The following is a 22,469-nucleotide window of genomic DNA, read 5'->3' on the forward strand; positions in this document are numbered from 1 at the left end:
TAAATGCAATTGAATAGCCTTTCTTCATCACAGATGAACTTATTTTACAGTATAGGCTCCTTGCTCTGTTTCAGGAGACAGAATCCAATATGTTAGCTCCCAAGAACAGGTTTGTCTTTCTCTCCTGAATTATCTTTCCCAGTTAATCCAAATTTAACAAATACACACACAGAACCTGACTATGAGATGCTGGTTTTGCTTGGTTTGCCTCTGAGATTGCTTAAAGGGACGTTTCTCCCTACTTTCTCTTTAGGGACTGCTCCTTTAGAAATTCCTTTGTTGAATTCTACAAGAAGGTACTAAAATAGCCCAAACAGCTAGGCTAGCTAATTCAACAGGAGAGAGGAAAGCACTACACCTTCCAGTGGGATTGCTGATGAAGCAGCTCTATTAGGAAGCACTAGCAATATTAGTGTGGCAGTTAAACACTTGTGGTCTTCAGAGTTCTTGCTTTAGTTTTTAAACTTACATTCCAAAGACTCCAAGCTCAGGTTCTGCTTAAATCAAGCAGTCCGAAATTTTCAAGTATTAGGTTTATGTGTAGATCTATTAGGTTTTTTAACCTGTTTTCTGGCTAGCAACTATGTTCTTGTGGCTTAGCCAATATTTACCTGTTCCATCAGTGACCTGGTGACCATGAGTCACCCAACAGAGTGAGCAATGCTTCAGGGCATTTGAATGGAGTGCGGCCTGTTTGTTGCTTCATAATAATGCCATGATACTGCCCAACTTCATTTCCCTCAAGTGTTCTCTTCTCTTCTCTTTTTCTCTCCCTTCTCTTCCCTTCTCTTCTTCTCTTCCCTTCTCTTCTTCTCTTCCCTTCTCTTCTTTTTTTCTTTTCTCTTCTTTTCTTTTTTCCTCACCTCACCTTTTCTCTCTTTTTTTTCTTTTCTTTTATTAAATGTAGAAACCTTATTTTGAGTCCAGGGTTTCACATCTCCAGACTTACTGTTTTGGAGCTTAGGGTAATTTTCCTGCGCAATACCTTTTATGTCTTCAGTCTAGTTCTTCAGTATCAGATCATTTTCAAGCCCTTCCACAGTCTGTCAGACTCTTATGCAGCTCATTGTCGTGACCAGTTGTTAGGTGTTTTTCTTAATATTCATTTCTATGCTTGCCTCCACACTGACTTTCGCATGTGGGGGAAATGCTGCTAGCTATGCTTTGAAGTTAAATCATAGGTATCTTTCCATTCCCTCCTTAAAATTTTCCTTCCCTGTTAGCCTAGACTACACTTAAGCTGCTGCTAGCAAATTTATTTAAGGGCACTGACATTCCCCTTTATCTTATTTTTTCCTCATGCCTTTTTATATCCATCTGTTGTGTGTTGTTTTATGCTTAGACTATAAATTCTTTTGAACGATTGCCATGATCTGTTCTGTGCAGTAAGGTCCTAAGTCATAACTGGAGCACGCTAAAAAAAAAGTATTAGAAGCATCACCCATTCCCCAGAAGCCTGTCTTGTGTGTCTTGAATTCAAAAGAACTTGTTGCACGTTTATCAAGGTAAAGTAGCTAAATTTTTAAAGCAGTAAAATAAATATTTAAGGTACAGCAGGTCTTTAATTGAGCATAATCCCACAGTCCCAAATGCTTGTTCTTGACTCCTCAGAAACAAAAATCTTTCAAAATCTGACCCTTGTCATCTTCAAAATCTCAAATGATTTCTTAACTTTCATCTCAGGAGGAATATTCAGTAGGATAAAATCCTTGAAATAAGGGTGATCAGTCTGGCTGTTGAACCAGGTAGTTCTCATGATGCCAACTTAATAGATAAGGCAGTGTTTTTCTTTCTTTCTTTTTTTTCCCCCCCCGTGTGCTGTTCAGGGTCTGCATTCCACGATGACTCAAATTAGTGTGTAAATTTTTGAGGTCCATGGGATACTACACTAGCTCATCTTCCCTTTCTGCAAAAAACATGTCATAACATTGATATATTTGGAGTAAGTCATACTGAGCACAAAAATAAGGGAAGCCCAGGGTCATTATAACAAAAAGTTTTCTTCCCTAAAAGCTAGATTTTATTACTCTGCATTCCAGTATATTCCAAATGTCATTATTACACTGCCATAAAAATTTAGAAAATAAATTAGAATCAGTATTTAAACAAATGAAAGACACGCTATTTCAGTCTGCTCTGTTGGTGGCTTCTCCTTTCCTTTGTAGTCCATGCATCTTAGACCTCGGGGCTCCTAATTTCTCCGGTAATTTAATCTTCCTTTACATATGTCCTGTGGAATGATCCTTTGTTTCAGTAGCTGATACCATTTCTGATATGGCTGGCTGCAAGCTGCCTTCTGTGCTTAGGCAATAAAGGTTGCTTTCAAAATGGTGAGAGGTTATTGTTCAGCCTTAAAGCTTGTTTAACGTGTCTTAGTAAGTTTAACTATCAGAAGATTAATCTAGAAAGGTGATCATGTCTCATCCGTATTAATTAGTGCTCAAAATGCACAAAAACCCTTCATAGTGTGACACAGAAAATATCTGATGAGAAATATCTTCACTAAGCTGCTCTTTGCACCCTTCTTGACCTAGGGTACTTGAATCAGTCCTCTGTGTAGTGCTGTAGTTTTTGTTTTAACAAAGGGATCCTTGCTTAGACCCAGCATTCAGATAAAAGCAAGCTTTTGCATTTGCCTGTCTGAGCAAAAATACTTCTATTATGAAACACTTATGATAATATTTTATAATTCAAATCAATCTCATCAGAGAATTCAGGAGATCCACATGTACCTAAATTTTAGCAGCTCCCAGTTACAGGCACTGAAGAAAACTAGTGAAAGCTGCAATTAATATTTAACTAAAATAGTCTACAAAAGAATTTACAAGTATTTGGTATTCCTAAAAGACTTTTAGGAAATTTAATATGGTTATTGTACTTCATCCTGCCTATGCCATTACTGAAGTAACCAGGTGTTGATGATGTGACTACACATGTGATAATGCGAAAATTGTTGTCAGTAGTTTTCCTTCCACATGTCCGCGATCACTGCTCCATCCTTCCCTTGACATGTATTTATAATTACTTTTCACCTTTTAGTCTTTTATGCTCTGCAGATGAATATCTCAGGAAAAGTTAATTTAATGATTTAATATGGTTAATCAAAGTGGTTAGGAAATGCCTCAGCTTTGAAGGTACTCTAACTAGGGCTACTCTCAGAAGAGAAAATTAAGCCTGCTGTCTGTGACTGATAGGCCTGGGCTTGCCTTCTGGGGCTGCAGAGTAAAGGAAAACTCACTGTTAGAATGGCAAATTTCTGTATTCGGAGAACCAGTGAGATCCTCTGCCTAATCGAAAAGAGGAGGGAGGGTTGTGCCAGGGCCCCGCGCAAGCAGACAGTATTGGCCGCATCTATAAATCCCAGTGGCATAATTCGCAACATAATATATCCCCGTGCCCCTGCCCTAGCCCCATTGAGGGGGGTCGGGGTCTGGGGACAGTGGTCGCGCTGGGTACGGGCTGGGCACGGTGCAGCCGCCCAGCCCTGGAGCAGGGTGACAGTAGTGAGTCCTAGCAAGGGTCCAGCGATCATCAGGTGAAAGCAAGGCAACAAGCAGAGTTCATGTGTTTCAGAATACTTCGGAGCTCTTTATTTACCCAAGGGTTTTGCACTCAAAACGCTCTTATGCTGCAGTTAATGAAATTTGTGTAAATGTGCTGAAAAGAGTTTACAACGTGATTAATACATGTAGGGCCTAAGGCCAGAGGGGTAAGAGAGCTGTTGAATCTGTATTTTGAGTTGTGATAAATTTCTAATGTTCTAAAGCATTTTATGAAGATATAAATGCAAAGTACTAGCCAGATCTTGAGTATTTAAATTATATCTATTTGTAACTAAAATCTGAAATTATATTTAAAATTATAAAAGCTGGAACTTCATATTAAAATTATTACTTTCACAAGCTGATGTTCTGAAGTTGTTGCTTCAACAGTTGCTTGAGCCACATTTAAATACAAGAATGGTTATCACTTTCAACTTAAGTCTTTCTCTGTATCATCATTTCGTAGAAGTAACCTTTGGTCTGAAATGCTAATACATGACAGAAAATGTATAAAAATTTCCTATAACAGGAAGAACGATGGCATGCTCTAGTGTTACTTTGTGGTGCCAAACCACAGGCTACGGGATTTGGAATGGTGTATATATCCTGCTAACACCAATGTGTATTATATAAGAAGGCTCTTGTAATGAGTAGGCAGGTGATTCTCACTCTGGGCCTGTTTTGTCCCTGTGCAATTTACTGCAGATTTGGTCAGTCTGTGTGTCTCACCCATGTGTGGGTTCGTACACCTCTCTGAGTGGAAGAAGCTGAAGCAGTATGCCCTACACCTGAGCCTCCGCTCAGATCTCTGTTTGACTGCTGCAGCTACTGTAATATAGGGTAGCCTATAGATCTGCCTGTGCCTGTTAGGTTTCTGTAATTGCCAACTGATGTTTGAGCTCCTAATGACTCTAAATCAGAGTGACAGAGCGTAGGTTCTTATCTCCTTTCAGTTAGTAGACTTTGTGAGCACGTTTTACAATGTATGCATTTAAAAACATAAATGATTATTAATATTTTGTAATTTTAGGGCTCTGACTTGATTGAGTTTAGACCTAAGTGAATCTTGTTTACAATCCAATGCTATTGTATGAATTTATTCATATGAAATGCAAATTCGCTGATTAAATAAACATAAAAATTTTATCAAAATTGCATCAACTGTTAGCTACATATCCGTATTTTTATTAATAAAAAAGAAACCAAATTCTTAATGTATGTTAGGAAGGAAAGGATTATTAATATGTTTTTTATAGATACAATCAGATTGCAAAAAAGTTTCTCTTCTCTTTCTCTTTCTTTCCCTCTCTGTAAACTTCTTAAGTATATCATACTGCAGGTAACACAGACAGTTAGTTGTTACCTGGAAGGATCAAGAATCACAGAGTGATTTATGTTACGGAGCCATTACTTTCTGTGGTTAAGTAACTCTTGGTGCAAAAGAGGACTGTTAGGCTAAGGTATTAGATATTCTGCAACTTAAAGCAGCCAGAGAACTGTTCTGTGTTATAGGAAATGCAACAGCCTTTCTTGGAGTACTGTGACATGAACTGCGCCTTCAAGGCCAGTGGGACTGGTGTATGGTTGCTTATGAAATTTTTCTGTGGGGAAAGAAGTTTTCCCAGCCAGAGAGATCCAGTAACCAAAGTAAGCTTTTTTGTTCTTACAAGTTAAAGAATTAGAACAGGTGCCCTGTTGTTCAGTAATTCTTCAAAATTTTATGACTCATACTATGTGTGTGGTAGAAGATGCTTTAAGAATGCAGATGTATGTGGCAGATTGATATGCACAGCCTTTCAGTCCAGAGAGGAATATGTAGAAGACGCATATACTTAAACAGTTTTTGCTACAATCTGTCAAAAAAACATAGTTGAGAACTTCCTTTTCTGGTCAGTGGACTGTGATTAAATGTAGTGTGGCAATGATGCATCTCGACACACAAGTGACTCTGTTAGACAGATGCTGTATGACCTCAGGCATTCAAGTTGGCTAAATGCAGTCTTAAAGTTTGAGGAGGGAGGATTTAGTAATTTTTTAAAACCGCTTAGGCAAGAATTAAGACACATCTATTATGTCAAGCGTTGCAACATGTTTACTGCAAAATAGGTCCTTAAAAGGTAGAGAAATAGAGAGGAAACAGAGAAAAAAATCTAGCAAAGAAATAATCCTTCAAGTCCCTTTGTGAAAAGTACACTGAGCTCCTGAAACAAATAGCACTTCTATGGTTAAGCTCTGCGGCTGGCTTTGGGAATCTTAACTTTCAATAGTAATCCTGGTGGGGTTGAATTTTCAGGCTGCATGTGAAAGAAGTGCCTAATTATGATTAAAATTATGCTAAATTTACCTTTTTTTTTTAAAAAAAAATGGTTTAACCTTTCAAAATTCTATTCTTCCACCATCCTAACTGAGTAAGAAAAGAATATTAGTATTTGTGTTGCAGCAATAAAAATAAATAGCTTTTCACATGAATTGTGTGTACAGGTGAGTGGATTTTGTTTTGTTTTTATGGGAAGGCTCCTTTAATAAATGTGTTTTAAAAATTCACCTCAATCTATATTTGTTTGACCAATCCATTATGCAGAGTAAAAGCTATATAAGTTATTATAAGCAAGTGTATGTTTTCATCTCTGGAGACCTGATGGTGCTTTGAAACAATTTTCTGAAAAAAAAGGATAACGGATTGGAACAGAGAAGCAACTACTTTCACAAAATTCCTTTAGATAAGGAAATTACTAAATTAGTAAGTATCATTGCCTTGGAATCCACTTAATAATGTTTGTGAAGAGTATATTAACCCTCATGCATTAGTGGTAAAACAATTTTTTCCTTGATGAGAAATACTGCTTTTCCACCAAAAATCTACCAGAATGTTATGTAGACTCTGGCTGAATTATCCAGAGATATGAGACCTATCTTTTAGATATACTGAAGAAAACGATGCTTGTTTTATGGAGAAATGAATGGAAATCTGGATATTTTGTCATCTTTTATACTTTATGCATTAGAATGATGAATGGAGTGGATATACAGATGCAACTAGCTCTACCTAGTCAACTTGTCCATTTTACCATCAGTCATTGCTGACCCTTTTCTACTGTCCATGCCAATATTTTTATCCCTTATCCAGAGGGATGAACCTAGTGTTTTCACTTGGAAACAACTCTGAAACTTAACTTTAAATATTACAAATACCTAAAGATCATTTAAATAAAATATAGAAAATTAAATACTAGTTTTGCATATAAAGTGGGTTTAATGTTCTAGGTGTGATTCCAGATCACTCTTTTAGACTGTTAACTTTACATTCATATTTAACAAATGACATTATTCAGTTTCATGGGGTCACTGTGTCAAAATGTCTGTGTTAGAACTTAAATTTATTTCCAAAGGTTCTTTAAGTGGGCAGATAGGAGTGGTGTGTTAGAATGATTTACAGTCTCTGATTCCCCATGCAGATTTTAAGACTTGGAACGTAGTCTATGATGTAAATTTTAAGTCTAGGTGGATTCAGCTACTCTGTAGTGGCATACTGAATGAATGGGACTGGTATCCCAAATATGGGTGGCTGACCCTATTCTGGGTCCCTCTATTTCTATCTCCTGATCGAACTGACAATTTATCTACCTCTTGCCTGTTAACTTTAGTGGAGTAGATGCATGTGTGGCTGTGGCCAAATTTTGCTTTGTTAGCATCCTTTCTTGGAAAGCCTTATGGACTCCTATGGGGTCATCAGTTATTGGGTATAGACAAGAGATGCCAATCTGAGAGTGCACAAATTGAAAAGTAAGGAAAAGTTTTTATAAAGCCATCGACTATCTTCATTGGATCATAGGGCTATTTTTTATCACAAAATTTATTTTGCTGTGCTATAAATTAATGCACGTATATTAGTGATGATCTCTGCTATGGGACTGCTGACTTTGTACTCTACAATAGTCAGGCACCGAGTGTAAATTTCACTGACTGACTAAAAGTGCAGAGGAAATGAGTGGGTAATGAGAGCAGAGCAGCCAGTTCTTTAATTGAATTAAAAGCCGGGTGACACCAATGCAGACACCTGTCCAATTACAGACAGGCCAAGGTGTTTACCATTGCTGTACAAGCGATTTGAAGATGACAGAAATCTTTCCGCCCACAGATTAACATAATGAAGGAGAACAGATTACAGTGGATGCTGGCCAAACAGATAGGTTGGCAGCTGAGAAAAAAGTAGTTTGCTGAAGTATGTAAATAAAACCTGTGCACTTTCTATTGCCTACCTATGCAGCACATCTGTTTCTTTGTTGAGAGAACATAGTGCAGAGTATGTGTGTGTGAAAGAAATATGTTAATTATGAGATAAACAAAATATTTTCTCAGTTGCTGCCTTTACTGAATACATTTTTTTTTAAGTAACAGATACCTGATTTTTCAAAGGATTTTTTTTTCCTTCAAATTCTCACTGTTCTTCACGAACCTGCTGGATAACATGATGTAAAACCTGTTGCATTGCAGATGCATCATGTAAAATCTTTCTACTTTGTCAAAAGTAAAAAGCACAGCTAAAGAGCCCATCTCAAACCTTCTACTGCTATGGGCAGCTTTCTGCATATGTGCTACCATGGCTCTCAATGCCTGAAGCCACTTGTGACCCTGCAGAATGTCTTCCATCAGAAAAGGCAAAGAGCATTAATTCACTGCTTCATAAGAAAAGAATGCTACAAGTGCTAAATGTACAAATAAAACTAAATTGCATACTGAAGCACAAAGGAGTGAATAGGGATATAGCATTTATACTTCACCATGCTTCTCTTAACCTAGAACTTGAAAATGTCACAGTTAAAGGATTTGGTTTCTGCATGCGTCTATTTGCTGAAGGTAATTCATACAGTACCTTTTATGTTTTCTCATGTTTAACTCTTTATGATCTTGAAATAAGTGTTTTGTCTGTACTAAGTCTTAAGGCAAAAAAAAGTTTGTTTGTTCAGCAATGAGGAGGTTTCTGTGATAAGGAGTGTAATTACTGTAGAATCCAGTATTCCTGCTTTACAGGGATACTAACACTTTGAAATATCATTATTTTCTATTTTATGCGTATTAAATACTCTTAAAAATATTTGCCTTTCGTTGGGAAAAGATTTTCGGCAAGTTTGTTTGGGTAATGACTGACACAGCGTTCTTTTTCCTCCTTGTAGCATTTCCATTAGCTTAAGATGGTAGTACAACTTTCCACTGTTAACAGAGAATTTGCAAAATCAAAAACATAACGAGAAAGAGCTGATTCTAATCAACATTTTAACTTTAGCACAACTAGAGTATAGTGACTGTTGTCACTTCTGATTACTTTTCACATGTAAGAGTAGAACTTGACCTCAGATAATTCAAAGATCTTTGCAATGTCAGCCCTCCAAGATTTTGAACAAATTACAAGATAAGACACAAACGTTACTAATTCAATGAAAGTTAACCTCATTTACATGTGAACACACTTATTAGAAAAACAGAGTAGAAAAATGTATGGATTTACTTTAAGTGATTGTCCCACTCGGAAAATGATATAATAATGCTATGACTAGTAACCTTCCAGCATAAAATTCTCAAGACCATTTTTGTTGGTTTGAAGGGCTCATAAAGGGGAAAAGACTTTCTGCTTAAAGCTAAGTGTGTGTTGCATTCTATTCAGTAATTTTTCAAAAACTGATACTATGGACTGATTTTCTCTATCTGTTTGTATACTGAAGGACTTTGCACTCTCATCGTACTAAGGGAGATTTGGCCAAAAATGATGGTTCTCTGAGGTACTCGTGTTTCCAAAGCTGTTTATGCAAAGATACAGCTTTGAAACATCCCAGTATGGGACAGTTCCTAAGCAAAATAGGTTGCACCACAAAAATAATTGTATGTTTTCTTAGTGCAACACTCCATTGATTTTACTAAATGCCATTATAGTAGAGGTGAGAATATGGTTCAAAATGAAACTTGACATGAATTGACCTTCTTTTACATTAATTATTTCTGCATTTTCATTCCATATTGCTTTATTGTCTGACCTACTTTGAAGTAGGAAGTGCTAGGTGGTTTTGAAAATTACTGAAAATACTTTAATTTCTATGTAGTCCTACCATATTGTTCAGTTTGAAATACTGTTTATTTTTTAAATGATAAGGAGCGATGTCTGATTCCTAAGGTATTTTTGTTAGTTTGAGTTTTTTTGTTTTGTTTTGTTTTTGATAGGAACAGTGTATCAGGATGACTATTTATCTTTTCTTTTCCTCTGGGATTGAAACCAAACTGGTATGACATGTAGCTAATCTATTTGTGAGAATCTAGCAACTTTTCTTCAGTAAGAGCAGCAGGACCTGAAAAAGCACAAGCTTACAAATCTTTTTTTTCTTGTAAATCATTGAGTACTGTGTCATCTGAATTATGTGACCATGGTAGTATAGCAAACATATGTCTTATACACTGCCACTAAAGTAATGGAACACAAGTGGAATGTTTCATACATGAAATAGATTTTAGCTTAAAAATGAATAGGGGTAACAGTGCAGAGGTAGCATTAAAACATTTTTGTCCTGGGAGAAAGTGAAAATTCCTTGGAAAAACAAAATGTGTATCAGAATTAATTTGATGAGGGAGGGACTAAGAAAAAACCTGAGCTGACTGTTATTATTAAGACATGCACCTCAATCTTGAAATGGTGTCCGTTATAGTGAAGAACTAAAGGAACTTAACTGAATTAATAGTATACTGAATGTAATAAAATGCCATTTACTCTTAATTTGTTTTTCAGAATTTAAGTCCTAGAACACTGGAAGTGAAACCTTGAGTTCTTTTTCTTTTGCACTTATAACAATGGAAGCAAGTTATGAAAAATTTTAATATTTTTACTTCTGTCTTTGTATATGTGTATAAAAATCTGAACACTGTGTATTTATAACATCTTGCTTTTGTCTGTTGCAGGCATATTGACGGGCTTGCATCCCTTCACAAACTACGGTGTAACCCTAACTGCTTGCACTTTGGCTGGCTGTACTGAGAGCTTGCATGCATTGAACATCTCCACTCCACAAGAAGGTAAAGTAATTTCAAAGGTCTTGACTTCCACATTTCAGTCATGAATAATAAAACAGGAGAAGAGCTAAATGCTGCAAAGCCATTTGCTGGAAAACCCCAACCTAATTTGATGACAAAGTGCATTGCCAGGCCATAATTGCTCCATTTTTTGGGGGGGGTGTGAAAATGAATCAAACTCCATACCCTTTAATGACATGCATCTTTAATAGCTGTAATGCAGATTAATGGGCTTTTTAATTGCTGTTACATTGTTCATGCAAGAGCCTTGTCATTAATATGAAGCATCTGAAAGATTAATGAAAGCTTCCTCATTTTACTATGGCTCAGAAGTAAATCTAGAGACAGTCTGACTAAAAAGAATTGATTGTATGGCTCAGTATGAAATTGAGAATCAAACGGTTGATTTCCGTGGTTTCTTTTAGCTGCTAAACACCAGCAATAGGCAACAATTATTTCAATGTGATGAAACCTCCAAATACCAATTGAGTTATTTATTAATCACTGTTCATATTTTCCCTTCTCTTCTAAGCTGTTTTATGTTTTGTTGTGCTCAGACTTAAAGGTTGTAGTGTAAATTAGTGTTTTCTAAGCTTCCATTAAGATCTAAAGTAGGAAGAAAGAGAAAATATGTTTTGGATTTAGAGAGTAACTTGGTAAGTAATGCACATCAGTTACTGAAGAAACTGTTCCCACAAGATCTGCAGCGTATCTGACTCCATTCTCAGTTAAACATAAAGTCCAAGCCGGATTCTTTTCCCAGTCACACCGTTCTAAATTCATGTTAATCAAGTCAAAACCATCAGTTATTCCAAATTTATACCAGTAACGTACTGAAGACTTTGACTTATATTTATGGAACAGTATTTAATCTTTCATGCTGTGATACAGTTTTCAAAATTCCCTCCCTCCCACAGTCCTGTCTAGTAACTCTCATAGTGTTGCGTTTTTAACAAGGCTTTCCATTGCTTTATCTTCTCCTGTAGTTTAGATACTAATACAGTACCAATAAAAGAAATAAAATTTTAGCATGAGGTTACATGAATTACAATCATAATGATCAAAATAATGCTCAAGTGTTGAACTGTTAATAATAACAGTAAAAAACTGTTACCAAAGCAGATATGCCTGCAAGGAATTGTCCCAATGGAGTTTGCCATCTAATATTGTTAGAACATAATTTTGATGTGAACACATTAACAGTTATGACCAGCACCAATCAAATCAAAACCCAATTACTGCCTGTTGAAAGTTCTAAATAAACTCCCCTAGTTTGTCTGGTGGCATTATCAATGAAAACCTCTGACAGTCAGATAGGTAATGGACCCTGTGATGGAAACATGAAATATGGTACTGTGTTTGTCTTTTTGGTGTAATACAGTAATTTAAAAAAATTGTTTATATCTCATTTTCTAAGCTGAGTAAATGTACTTGCTAAGGCAGGAGTTCTACATGTGTTTTAGAAAAATACCCACCGTGTGTGCTGCCATATTAAGAAGGTTTAGGAAGGAAGAGTTTGTGTTTTCCTCCCCACCCCCCAAGATCAAATAAAGCCATAGGGAACATGTTTTATTCCTCCGAAGAATTGAACAAAAAGTCAATGTACGGAGTTTCTATTTTTGAATGCTCTTGTTACACGCTCCTAGTAACGGTGAATTGATGATACGTAAGATAGACACCATATCACACCCTGCAGCTATCCCAGTTTCCCTCTTGAAACATTCATTACTTTATATTGTTTTCACATCACCAGCCACTGCTAGTTATTGTTTTAAATTGCTAACACAGAGCTTGTATATTACAAGATATTCCTTCCAGAATAAGGCCCAAGCTCTGCTCCCCTTGCAATACTCGATGAGATTGCTTTGGTTCTAAGATATAACTCACTGGAAAGGTGAGAGAGTTGGCCTTTTACATTATATCCATTACCAACTTTCAGTATATTATGTACACAAAATCTATGCTAAACAAACATTATTACCTGTTGAATTACAGAAGTCTGAAATAAGGGATGTGTGCATAATATAGTGTCAGCACTGATGATTAGAAAAAAAAGTGATCACTTTGTAATTTGGAATAAAAAACATCAAGAAAGAGAAATGAACTTGTACTAAAAATAGGCTGTACTAAAATCATGCCCCCCTCCCTTTTTTAATGTTATCAATCATGAAAGATTAAGACATACAAGCACAGTTACTGTCCTAAAGAGCAAAGTATATATCCTTATCTTTCACAGAAGATTCTGTTTGGCTAGGAAGGCTCACATGTGACAGAAGAGTTCTCAAAATGTTGGTCTTGCAGTCAGTAGTAGTAGTAGTTGTTCACTAAAATTATGTATTATTTGTGAAAAGCCAAAAATGTTCTTATATGTTGCTCTAGCAGATTCACAATGATTTTAGAGCTGCCTCTGATTTATTTTCATGGAGTCTTAGGAATGTGGTTAAGACTCCTTCCCTCCCCTTCCTCCTTTACTGCCCATTATATATATCATGCATTATATGTTTGTTTGTTTGTTTTTTCCAGCCCCTGAAGACGTGCAGCCACCCACAGCAATATCCTTTCCCACGTTCCTGCTAATGAGTTGGAATCCACCAAAAACACCAAATGGTATTATTACACAGTATACTTTATATGTGAATGGACTACCAATTTATTCTGGGAATGGAACCAAATATGTTGTAAAAGGTGAGCTCTGTGCTAGGCATCATGTCGGATGAGTATCTCATAGTTGCTGTGAGTTTCCCAGAGTTTCTCTGCTTAGAGAGTCAACTGTGTTACTCCAGTGGAAGGTGGAGTGAGCCAGTAATGAGGCTATAGGGAAGATTTAGGAAGTTTGGACTGAGCTGTGAGGTTGAGCCCTCTGTTAACATGATAGTATTGATGAGGTTAGTCCTTTGGCTTGCAGTGTCAGGCTTCCAAGATATTTCCTGGCTGAGGCTGAAATTACGTAATTCTTCTGCTCTCACATGGACCTGGGTGACAGCCCATCATGCTAACTTTTATTCTCCCTGGGGGTCCTTATTTAAGAGCAGCTCTATTATTTCTGGTAAAAAGTGAGCAGACCAGTGCCTTTTTTAAAGGCAAAGTATTACTTGTTACAATAAAAGCATTTCAGAGAAAAACAATTAAAACTAAAATAAAAATGGGCTGTATACACTTCAAACTCTGACAGTTTCATTTTTTTTCAGAGCATTTTTTGTAGCACTCCTCTCTGTTGGGAGTCTTACAGATAATTGTACACCTGCTTTTTTGCCATGGAGTCTCTAAATCTTTTTTTGTGTTACTGTTTCACAGGATCTGAGTCATCTTTTAATAATTTTTGTAACTTTTTTGATCTGGTAGCATCCAGCTCTCAAAGCAAGTAAACTATAAGCTGTTGCAGACAAGAGATATGACATACAAATTGAGTATTTTTTCCCACTGTCGTGCTTGATCATTCTTAATTAGCGAGCCATTGTGCTGCTTTTCCGAACAGCCCATGTTTAACTCACCTGTTCAATGCATAAAGTAAATCCATTTCCAATGAGTTCTGTAATCTCAGTCTATAGTCAATTTATCTCAGTATTCTTGAACTTTTACATAGAAGCTGTATGAATGTTTTTGGGGAATATAAGGAAACATAGTTATCTGACTTCCTATTTTAACTTTACTGGTAGAGTTTAATTAGGTATCCAAGTCATTTGTTCAGACTAAGATTATTCTTAGAACATAAAAAACAAATTAATCAAAATTTTAGACAAGAAATATCACAGCAAAACATAATCACTACTCTAGTCCAGTCAGAATTTGTATATGTTAATAGGTACAAATAAAACTAAAACATTTCCTTTGGACTACTGAAGAAAGAGTGTCAAGCCATACTTTCTTTTTAATGTAAGGCCTTAAAATTCAAAGCCATTTCTACATCCTGAGTTAGTGTAAAACATATTTAAAAATTCTTATGGTTCAAATTTCTTTGCCTTGAACAGGCCATAAGCTACTGGTGTGGTGGGTCAGTTCTGACACTGAAAAATGAATCCAGTTAGAGAACCTCCTGAAGGCTGTTGATGATCGCTATAATAAATAGTGCACACTTTAAGTCAAACTTTTTCATTCTGTATTCAAAGGTAATGGATTTTTCGTAACCATAGTAACCTTAGTGTATTTCTGGATAAATACATGAGGTATATACATTCTGGTTTTATTTTTGAATATAAACTACCACATTATGTATTACTAATAATATGAAAAATAGAATATAGGTTAGCATAATGACAGCTCAAACTAGTATGCATTTTTCTTCTGCAAAAAGAAATAAATATTTATCAAAAGTATAGGTTCAATTAATTTCCTCCCTCCCCTCAGTTTTCTGATATTCTTGTAGTGCCATTTATCTTTTTTGCAGTATCTCCATTGCCATCCCATAACACTGTTCTTAAGAGTTTTGAAATGGAAATAATTGTGCTTCCAATCTTACTAAAATCATTATTGAAAGTTCATCATAGGAATTTTTACTGGTGTGTTCATATGCAACCTGGTTGTAAATTGAAAAGGAATATAAAAGATCGGGGGAAATGTTCACCATAATACAGTTCTGTTTGTTTGTTTTTGCATTCAGGTCTGATTTTATCCAGACCCATAGCTAAAATGTATACTTATTAATAGAAATCAGAATTAAGTGATTTTTATAGTTGTGCTTCTAGAAATTAAGAATAGGACAAGTTGAAAAGGCTGGGAATTTGATTCCCCACTTCCCATCCCCCAAATCTTGAATGATTACATGGAGCTTTTTCAGCTACATCAGATTACGTTCAGCTAAACTAATCAAAGGAAAAGTCTTTTGATTCATAAAATTCCTAGAGGAGCTTTTGTTGCTTTTATCTGGAAATAATTTGTTTTTCTTTATTTTAACTTCGATAATTCTGTTCCAGCTGAGCATTTCATAACTTTGTTTTCATGTTTTTTTTTTTTTTTTTTTTTTTTGGTAGACCTAAGATATAATGAGAACAGAGACTCCTGTTTATTCCAAACTAACCTTTTGCATAAAAATTTCAGCCCCTAAACTTTGATTACACCAAGAAACATCTTGGTTCCCCCAAGCTGCAGAACTAGTCTAGTACAAGAGGACCCAGTGAAGGCAGTTTTACTAGCTTTTGCAGAACCTGAAATTTAGTTCCAGTGCCTCCAGGATGGGCAAGGCTCTTGAGCTGGGATCACAACCTTCTCCTAGTATACTAGTATTCAGTAGGATACAATTATTTACCTTGGTGTCCCATCTTCTCATCAGGACTGGCAGTATCTCAGTGCTAATGGGAGCTTCCTTTTTTTCCTTCTCCTCAAAGGGAAGTCTAGTGAATCAGCTCAGGTTGCCCTGTGCAGGAGTGCATGACAGGACACCTCTACATGGTGTGGGGATCAGACTATTTGCTTTGGTCCTGTTTTATTTAGCTGCCAATTTTTCACTTTGCCTGAGGGAGAAGAAATGATCTGAGCTAGCAGGTTGGGATTTGGATCATTAGAAATCCCAGTCATTCTGAATGAAGTCTTTTTAAAATCTTGCTTAGATCTGTATATCTTTAATTTGAACCGGTTTTGCTTCTTTTCAGAGCCCAAGCTTTTCTCCTTTGTAGGCTAATGCTGAAAGAGTTATAATATTGTTTTCTGCAAGAGCAGTTTTACATTGAAAAGTTGGATATTTGACTTTCCAGAGTTCCTCATATCTCCTTCCCTCTTTCCTAGCTTCCTGTTTTTTTTCCTTATTTTTATCCTTGCAGTGTTTATCCTAGTCTTACTGATGACTTATTACCTCATAATAATAATATGTTACTGACCCTAACCAAAAAGCCAAAGTTCATCCTCTTTGACATCTGTTTCCTAATCATTTGGCAAAATGATTTTCCTAATTTAATAACTATACAGCTGAGTTCCTGATTAGTTGACTATACCAGAAAGTCACAGATTCTCTGAGTGTTTTTTGAACTCTTGAAATGCTGCATCTATTGGAATAGTTCAATTTGTTTAAAACTTTTCATAATAAGAAAAAATCTGTTCTGTCCAAAAATTAGTACTTTGCTGAGTTTTACTTCAGACTATGGGAAGCATAATTGGTTTGTGCCCACACTAGTTAATCCATGACGTGAGAAGGGATATGTTTTCTCAACACTATAACTGCAAATATATTGTTAGCTTTGTTCCTGATCTTGACAGTTGTGGAGAGCTTGAAATACTCATTGATTTTCATGGAAATTCAAGTGTTTGTTATCTCTAGGGGTTGAGCTGTAATTAAAAAGGAAACCCTTTAAAAGCACATATGGCAAATGTACACTTTACCACATTGAAAAGGGGCATCCATTAGGCATCCATCATCCATTAGTGTCTTTAAATATCTTCCTCGTATTGACAAACCCCGTTTGTGTTGTGAATAATAAAGCACTAGAAGCAAGTCAGCCCCTGCACCCCCAGCACCTTTGCCTCGAGCTGCCATTGTTTCTTCTGCTTTTCACCTTTCCCCATTTGCCCTATGTTGTACTACTTTTTGATGCTGTCTGAGTGCTATTTCACATCCTAAATTACAGTGAAAGCTTATTGTCTCCTATGGGTAGGGACCTCGAGGAGCCTAGAACAAGCCAGGAGAAAATACCCAATTCAGGTCCTAGCTGGAATTTAGGCTGAGTGAATCCAGGCTCTTGTTTTCATGCTTTTGGATTTTATATCTGAGAGTTCAGGAGCTCCTGTAACCAAGACTAGCAGCTGCAGCTCAGGAAAAGAAATTGCAACAAGGGCCCTACTCTCCAAAATTGGATAATGAGGAGCTGAGCTGGTAGCTGTGAGGAGAGGGAGTAACTTGTAGGGATACATCCCAAATTCTTAGCAGAAATCACATGATCATGTACAGTCTGATCTTTCAAAGGCTTTTGACTTAGGAAAATTTGAGCAGGGGGCTCTGAGGAGAGGAACAATGAGTGCAAACATGCAAATGCTGATAGGCAGATTGGAATTTTCTACTTTGAAACGTGGAGATTTCTTAATGTAATGTTCTTGAGTTTTTTTTTTTTTTTTTTTTTTTATCCATCTCAAAAACTTTCCCACCTGCTTACATGAAAGATGAAACAAGATAGATATTACACTGGAAAGTAATAGAGAGCAATGCTCTGAGCTAATGGTGCCAATACCATCTAAAATGCAGAAAGGCATAAGCAGAGATTTCTAGTGATAGGTAATGATCAGATGTGACCAAAATGTTAAGTTTTGTTTTGGTGGAAATATTATCATTGTAAAGGCACATTCTGAAAAAAAAAGATTAGTGTCAAAGTGTTCTTCTCTCCTTAAATGCTGCACATTTGGCAGACCAAGGTGTGTGTTATCTACACTGTTTACAGTGTTTCTGTTACAAACAACTTTGTAGATATCTTTAGAATACAAAATGTTTGTAAATCTCTCTTTGTACTGAGCTTGTAGATGTACATGTCTACATTTTCTGCAGCATATAGTACTTGACAATGTTAACAAATTGTGTTCACATAATTTCCCTAGCAGATTCTAATGGTTCTGATCATGAATTTTTAAAAAGAAGATAGTCTTATTAATGCTCAGCTGTTTGAAACTTGCTTTTCTTTGCCAACCTGTAAGAAGTGTTTCCAGTATTTCAGGGAGGAGATCCAATTGACTGTGTTACAAAGGCAGATCCTCAGCTGAATTAAACCAGTAGAGAGTTATCCTAAATTACATCCCCCACAAGTTTAATAAGCATTCCTGATGTCTGTGACAAACAGCTTTGGATCAGTTTTGCAGAGAAAGTATTGAAGAGTTCCTTGGAAAAGGTGAGAAAATTAGGTCATCAAGATTTATTCTAAGAACATAAACTAAACTTTGGATTATTCAAATTGTTACCAGACCTGAGTGTTGAAGGGCTGATCCTAGCAAATCAGGAGGACAGGATGGGAGCTTTGTTTTTCTCTGAAAAAGAGACAGATGTTTGACACACATGAAAACTGAGTTCAACATATCTGAAGATTAAAAATGGGAGAACCCAGTTAGTACCTGTATTTTTTTAATGTTGCTGTAAACCGGTAGTAATTATAGTACAAACTATGTACAGCCACATACAGTTACTGTGTTCTAGTGAAAAGTGCTCAGTTTTTGTTCTTTTTATCCCTATTTTTAGTACTGCTTATTTTAAGTGATAGGCTCATGATAAGAATGTCTATCATTATATCAATATAATACTTAAAGTGAAATGATTTGAATGAGGGAAAATCCATAGAAGAATTGTATGTAGTGTAGAGGAGAATTGCAAGGAAAAATGTTACTGAGAAAGCAATACTCCTTATGTTTTATTAAGATATCACTGCTGTTCTCATGATTACTTTTCAAATATTTTTGAGTTATGAGAGTATTTAAAAACACTTATTTCATGCCCTAAGGATTTGTGCTCCTTTGTTTTAGGACCTGCTCAAAGATGAAAGAGAGAGCTTCTGTCTTAAAGGACAACAGCTAAAAAATTCTGTAGTCTTATGGTATGGGATTATATCCCATCTTCCAAGTTGCAGTGAAATACCTGTAAAAATACCCGAATAAACCAAGAGTGTTCTTCCACTAGGATGTTTTGGGAAGAGTGGTTTACTGTTCAGTATAATGAAGGTGTCAGATTTATGTTTATTACAACTTCAGATTTCACAGTTCTTGAATTTGCTCTGAAGCAGAGACTTACTTTACAGCATTGTGAGCCTTACATTGAGACCCAAAGAGATATGACCCAAAGTCTCTTTCTTATTGGCAGACTCTTGCAATAATATGCTACAGTTCCAGGCCTACCACTCATACATGACTTAACAGCGAATCCAGATGATAAGGCATACAGGAAATAACTTTTCTAGGATGGTATGTAAAGAACATCTGCTGCTGCAGGCTTTATGCTGGTCTGAGTATACCTTTAAACTTACAATGGTGCACCTAGCACTAGAGGGCAGAGTACACCAGTTTTATAGAGGAAGTGGCCTTCCTCAAGAAGTTGTATGGAAGCTAAGAAAGCACATTTGATACACCTGAACTGGTGACACTGACACTGCCAGTGACCGGTAGCACTGTAATTAATTCTGCAGACTCAGAATGCAGATTCAGCAGGCACAAAACCAAAGGGCAAATGGGTTGCCTGAGTATGGCATTTCTGTATTTCAGCTTCAGAGAGAAAGATCTGGTCCACTTATTGGACTTAATAGTACAGATCTGGAGAATTTAGAAAGGAGGGGGGGTTGGGGTTAGGGTAAAAGCATTATGTTTATTTGTAGCAGCTCTGTTGTATCATTTTCTGTTGCAGTGCATTAGTGCAGTGTTAAATAAAATCTGCTTATTTAAAATCCTTTTAAATAGTGTTTAAATATTTCCTGCTGATACAATCTGCTAAAGTAGTTATCCTTGCTGCAGATTTCAGTTAACCTTGTCGCAGATATTAAGCCTGAAGCTACAGAGACTTTTAGAGGCCTTGATTATAGAGCAAAACCTAATGGTGTCATTATAAAACCACAGCTGGACAAGCTTCTGGAATCCTTGTCCTTTGATCAGATTTGGGTAACACAGCAAGCTGGGAGAGAACTCACGCTAACCCTGCTGGAGTTGCTGAGCTCTCAGGTTGCCTGAGTAGCACTTTCCAAAAACTAAAATGCAACATGAATTATAAAATAAGAGGGATTGGTACTTCCCAATCTTCTGTGTGTACAAATACAAACTGGAGCAAATAGCTACCCCAAAGCTAATAGCTCTGGAGTGGGGAGAGACCTTTTTCTCCTTTTGCTTCTGACAGTATGGAAGTGTTTTGGCTTCTAGTTCTTGTTTTAAGCAAAGAGAAGAAAAACATTGATTTCAAGGGTTATCTATCTAAATTCCTTAACGAGAGCTAAAGCCAATCAAAAAAGTAACCCCCCCCACCCAGATTATTTTGTGCTGCAATCTTATTTCACAATTAACTGTCAAATTTAGACATATTTAGGCTCTTAGTCCTTTAGTCTGCCCTTGACAGATATGTAGATTGGTGAGCAGAGTTAAAGACGTTGAGATCACTTCAAAAGATTGTGTGTACTGAGAAAGAGATTTCAACCAAGTATTTGTTGGAGTTCAGTTAGTAAAATTTAAAAACAGACTTTTCTTTGGAAATGGCAGAGCTGATTGTCCAGATATTACCATCAAAGAATACCTTCAAAGAATATAGTTGAGTGTATTGCATCTAGTGTATTTGTGAGATGAGAGACAAATCTGGCTCATGTGTGGTGGTCAGAAATCACTGAACACTGGACAGTGTGAAAGGGTCCACTTCAGTCATTACCTTTGTCTTAAGCAATTGGTATCACGTAATATAAGCCACTGCGTCATATAGCCATGAATTCTAATGAGATTCTTGCCAGGACCTTATCTAAAACTTACCACATTCAATAAATCTTGGAGATGTTCTGCTCTGTTTTGTGGATTTGCAGAAGCACTCCAAGACTTCAGAAGCACTGCTCTCAGTAGCAAATTCTTGTTTTGCCACTTTCTTATTCCTTCTGCTTTAGCATTGCCTTTCTTGAAAAAAGTCACCCAATTTCATGCGTCTTGCCTGCCTCCAGTCTCATACATTTTACCTACCTCCCTTCTGGGATTTTTGAAGGACATAATCTGTTTCTCTACGTTTTGTCTTTCATCAGTGAGAACTTCATTTATGAAAGCCATAGCAGGTGATATACGTGCTCTTTATGAGCAGTTGACGTACAATGACCACTGTTTCCTATTATACATTGGGAATTCTCTTTAGATCTATCAGAACTGGAATATACTTTCTTGGCCATGTTGCACTTATGGCCTGAAAAAGCTTTTTGTGGGATCTTTTTCCCAGTAGTAGCTCTGGTAATTGTAGTTTGTCTCAAGCTGGTAAGGGAAAGTGCTATGTTCCATTCTATTTTTAATTTTGCTAATAAAACAGGTGCATGAGTATGTAATTTAAGTCTAGATTTCATTCAATCGCACTTTTGTTAAACACTTTAGAAAACAGCCAGCAACTTGGTTTTATATTTAACTTATGGACCATACATATATAGATGGAGAAAAGCATTTCTGTTTTCCCAAAGGGTTTTTGCCAGGATCATTTTGGCGCCTCAGTATGGTTTATGCTTAGTTTTAGGTAATGCTGGTCTAATGTAAATAAAGATATGACATCTTTTTGCACTGATGGACTGAGGCCAAACCTGCAGCTTCTACCTGAATCCCTGATAAACAGATCCTTATATCATAAGGATATACCTCACTTACCTCTAACTTAATATGCTTGCAGCCTTTCTTGTGGGGCAGCCTTTCTGATCTTACAATTAATATACATAATAAAGTTTCATTCTGAGACTTTCCTTATGCCCTGGAAAATATATTTCTCCTTAGTCATTTATGACCCAGACTTCTTGACTGGTCTGCTGGACTGCCAGATTTAAGACAGATACTTTCTTACATAGTACTGTTATGAACTGTGTCAGTTTTATTTATCAGCTGGGATAATTATTCTGACTAAAAGTAGTAGCAGTGTTCCTGATTAGTTTGCAGTAGACACACACCCTCCTCTATGTTTCAGGTATGTTCTAACATCCTGTTAACACTAGTGGAATATTAATGACTGGTGACAAATTACAGGCAGTTAATACTTGTGTAGGGTCCCCAGCCATGTGTTCCTTTCTTCTAAATTTTACCAACTTATTATCATGAGGGTGTTGAGTCATTAACGATCACTTGAATATTTCTAGCAATTTAATTATCAAAAAACCAGAAAGCTATACTGAGACAGTTTTACAAAAAGGTGAATCTTTGATGTTTGCGTATGTGTTTCAGACCTGTTACATCGATAAATCTGAGAATAACTTCCTTAAAACTGACATTTCTAAA

General features: G+C 36.4%; 1 protein-coding gene across 1 annotated transcript in view; it reads left to right on the forward strand.

Annotated features, from left to right (window-relative positions):
- The window catches only part of USH2A (usherin), a 397,775-nt gene that overhangs the window by 160,161 nt on the left and 215,145 nt on the right, over positions 1 to 22,469 (forward strand). The window contains exons 30-31 of the mRNA XM_062573566.1: positions 10,485 to 10,598; positions 13,119 to 13,280. Coding sequence (XP_062429550.1) covers positions 10,485 to 10,598; positions 13,119 to 13,280 — 276 coding nt within the window. The remainder of the gene's footprint in view (positions 1 to 10,484; positions 10,599 to 13,118; positions 13,281 to 22,469) is intronic.

Source organism: Rhea pennata, chromosome 3, assembly GCF_028389875.1.
Source record: "Rhea pennata isolate bPtePen1 chromosome 3, bPtePen1.pri, whole genome shotgun sequence".
In the NCBI taxonomy this organism is placed as follows: Eukaryota; Metazoa; Chordata; class Aves; order Rheiformes; family Rheidae; genus Rhea; species Rhea pennata.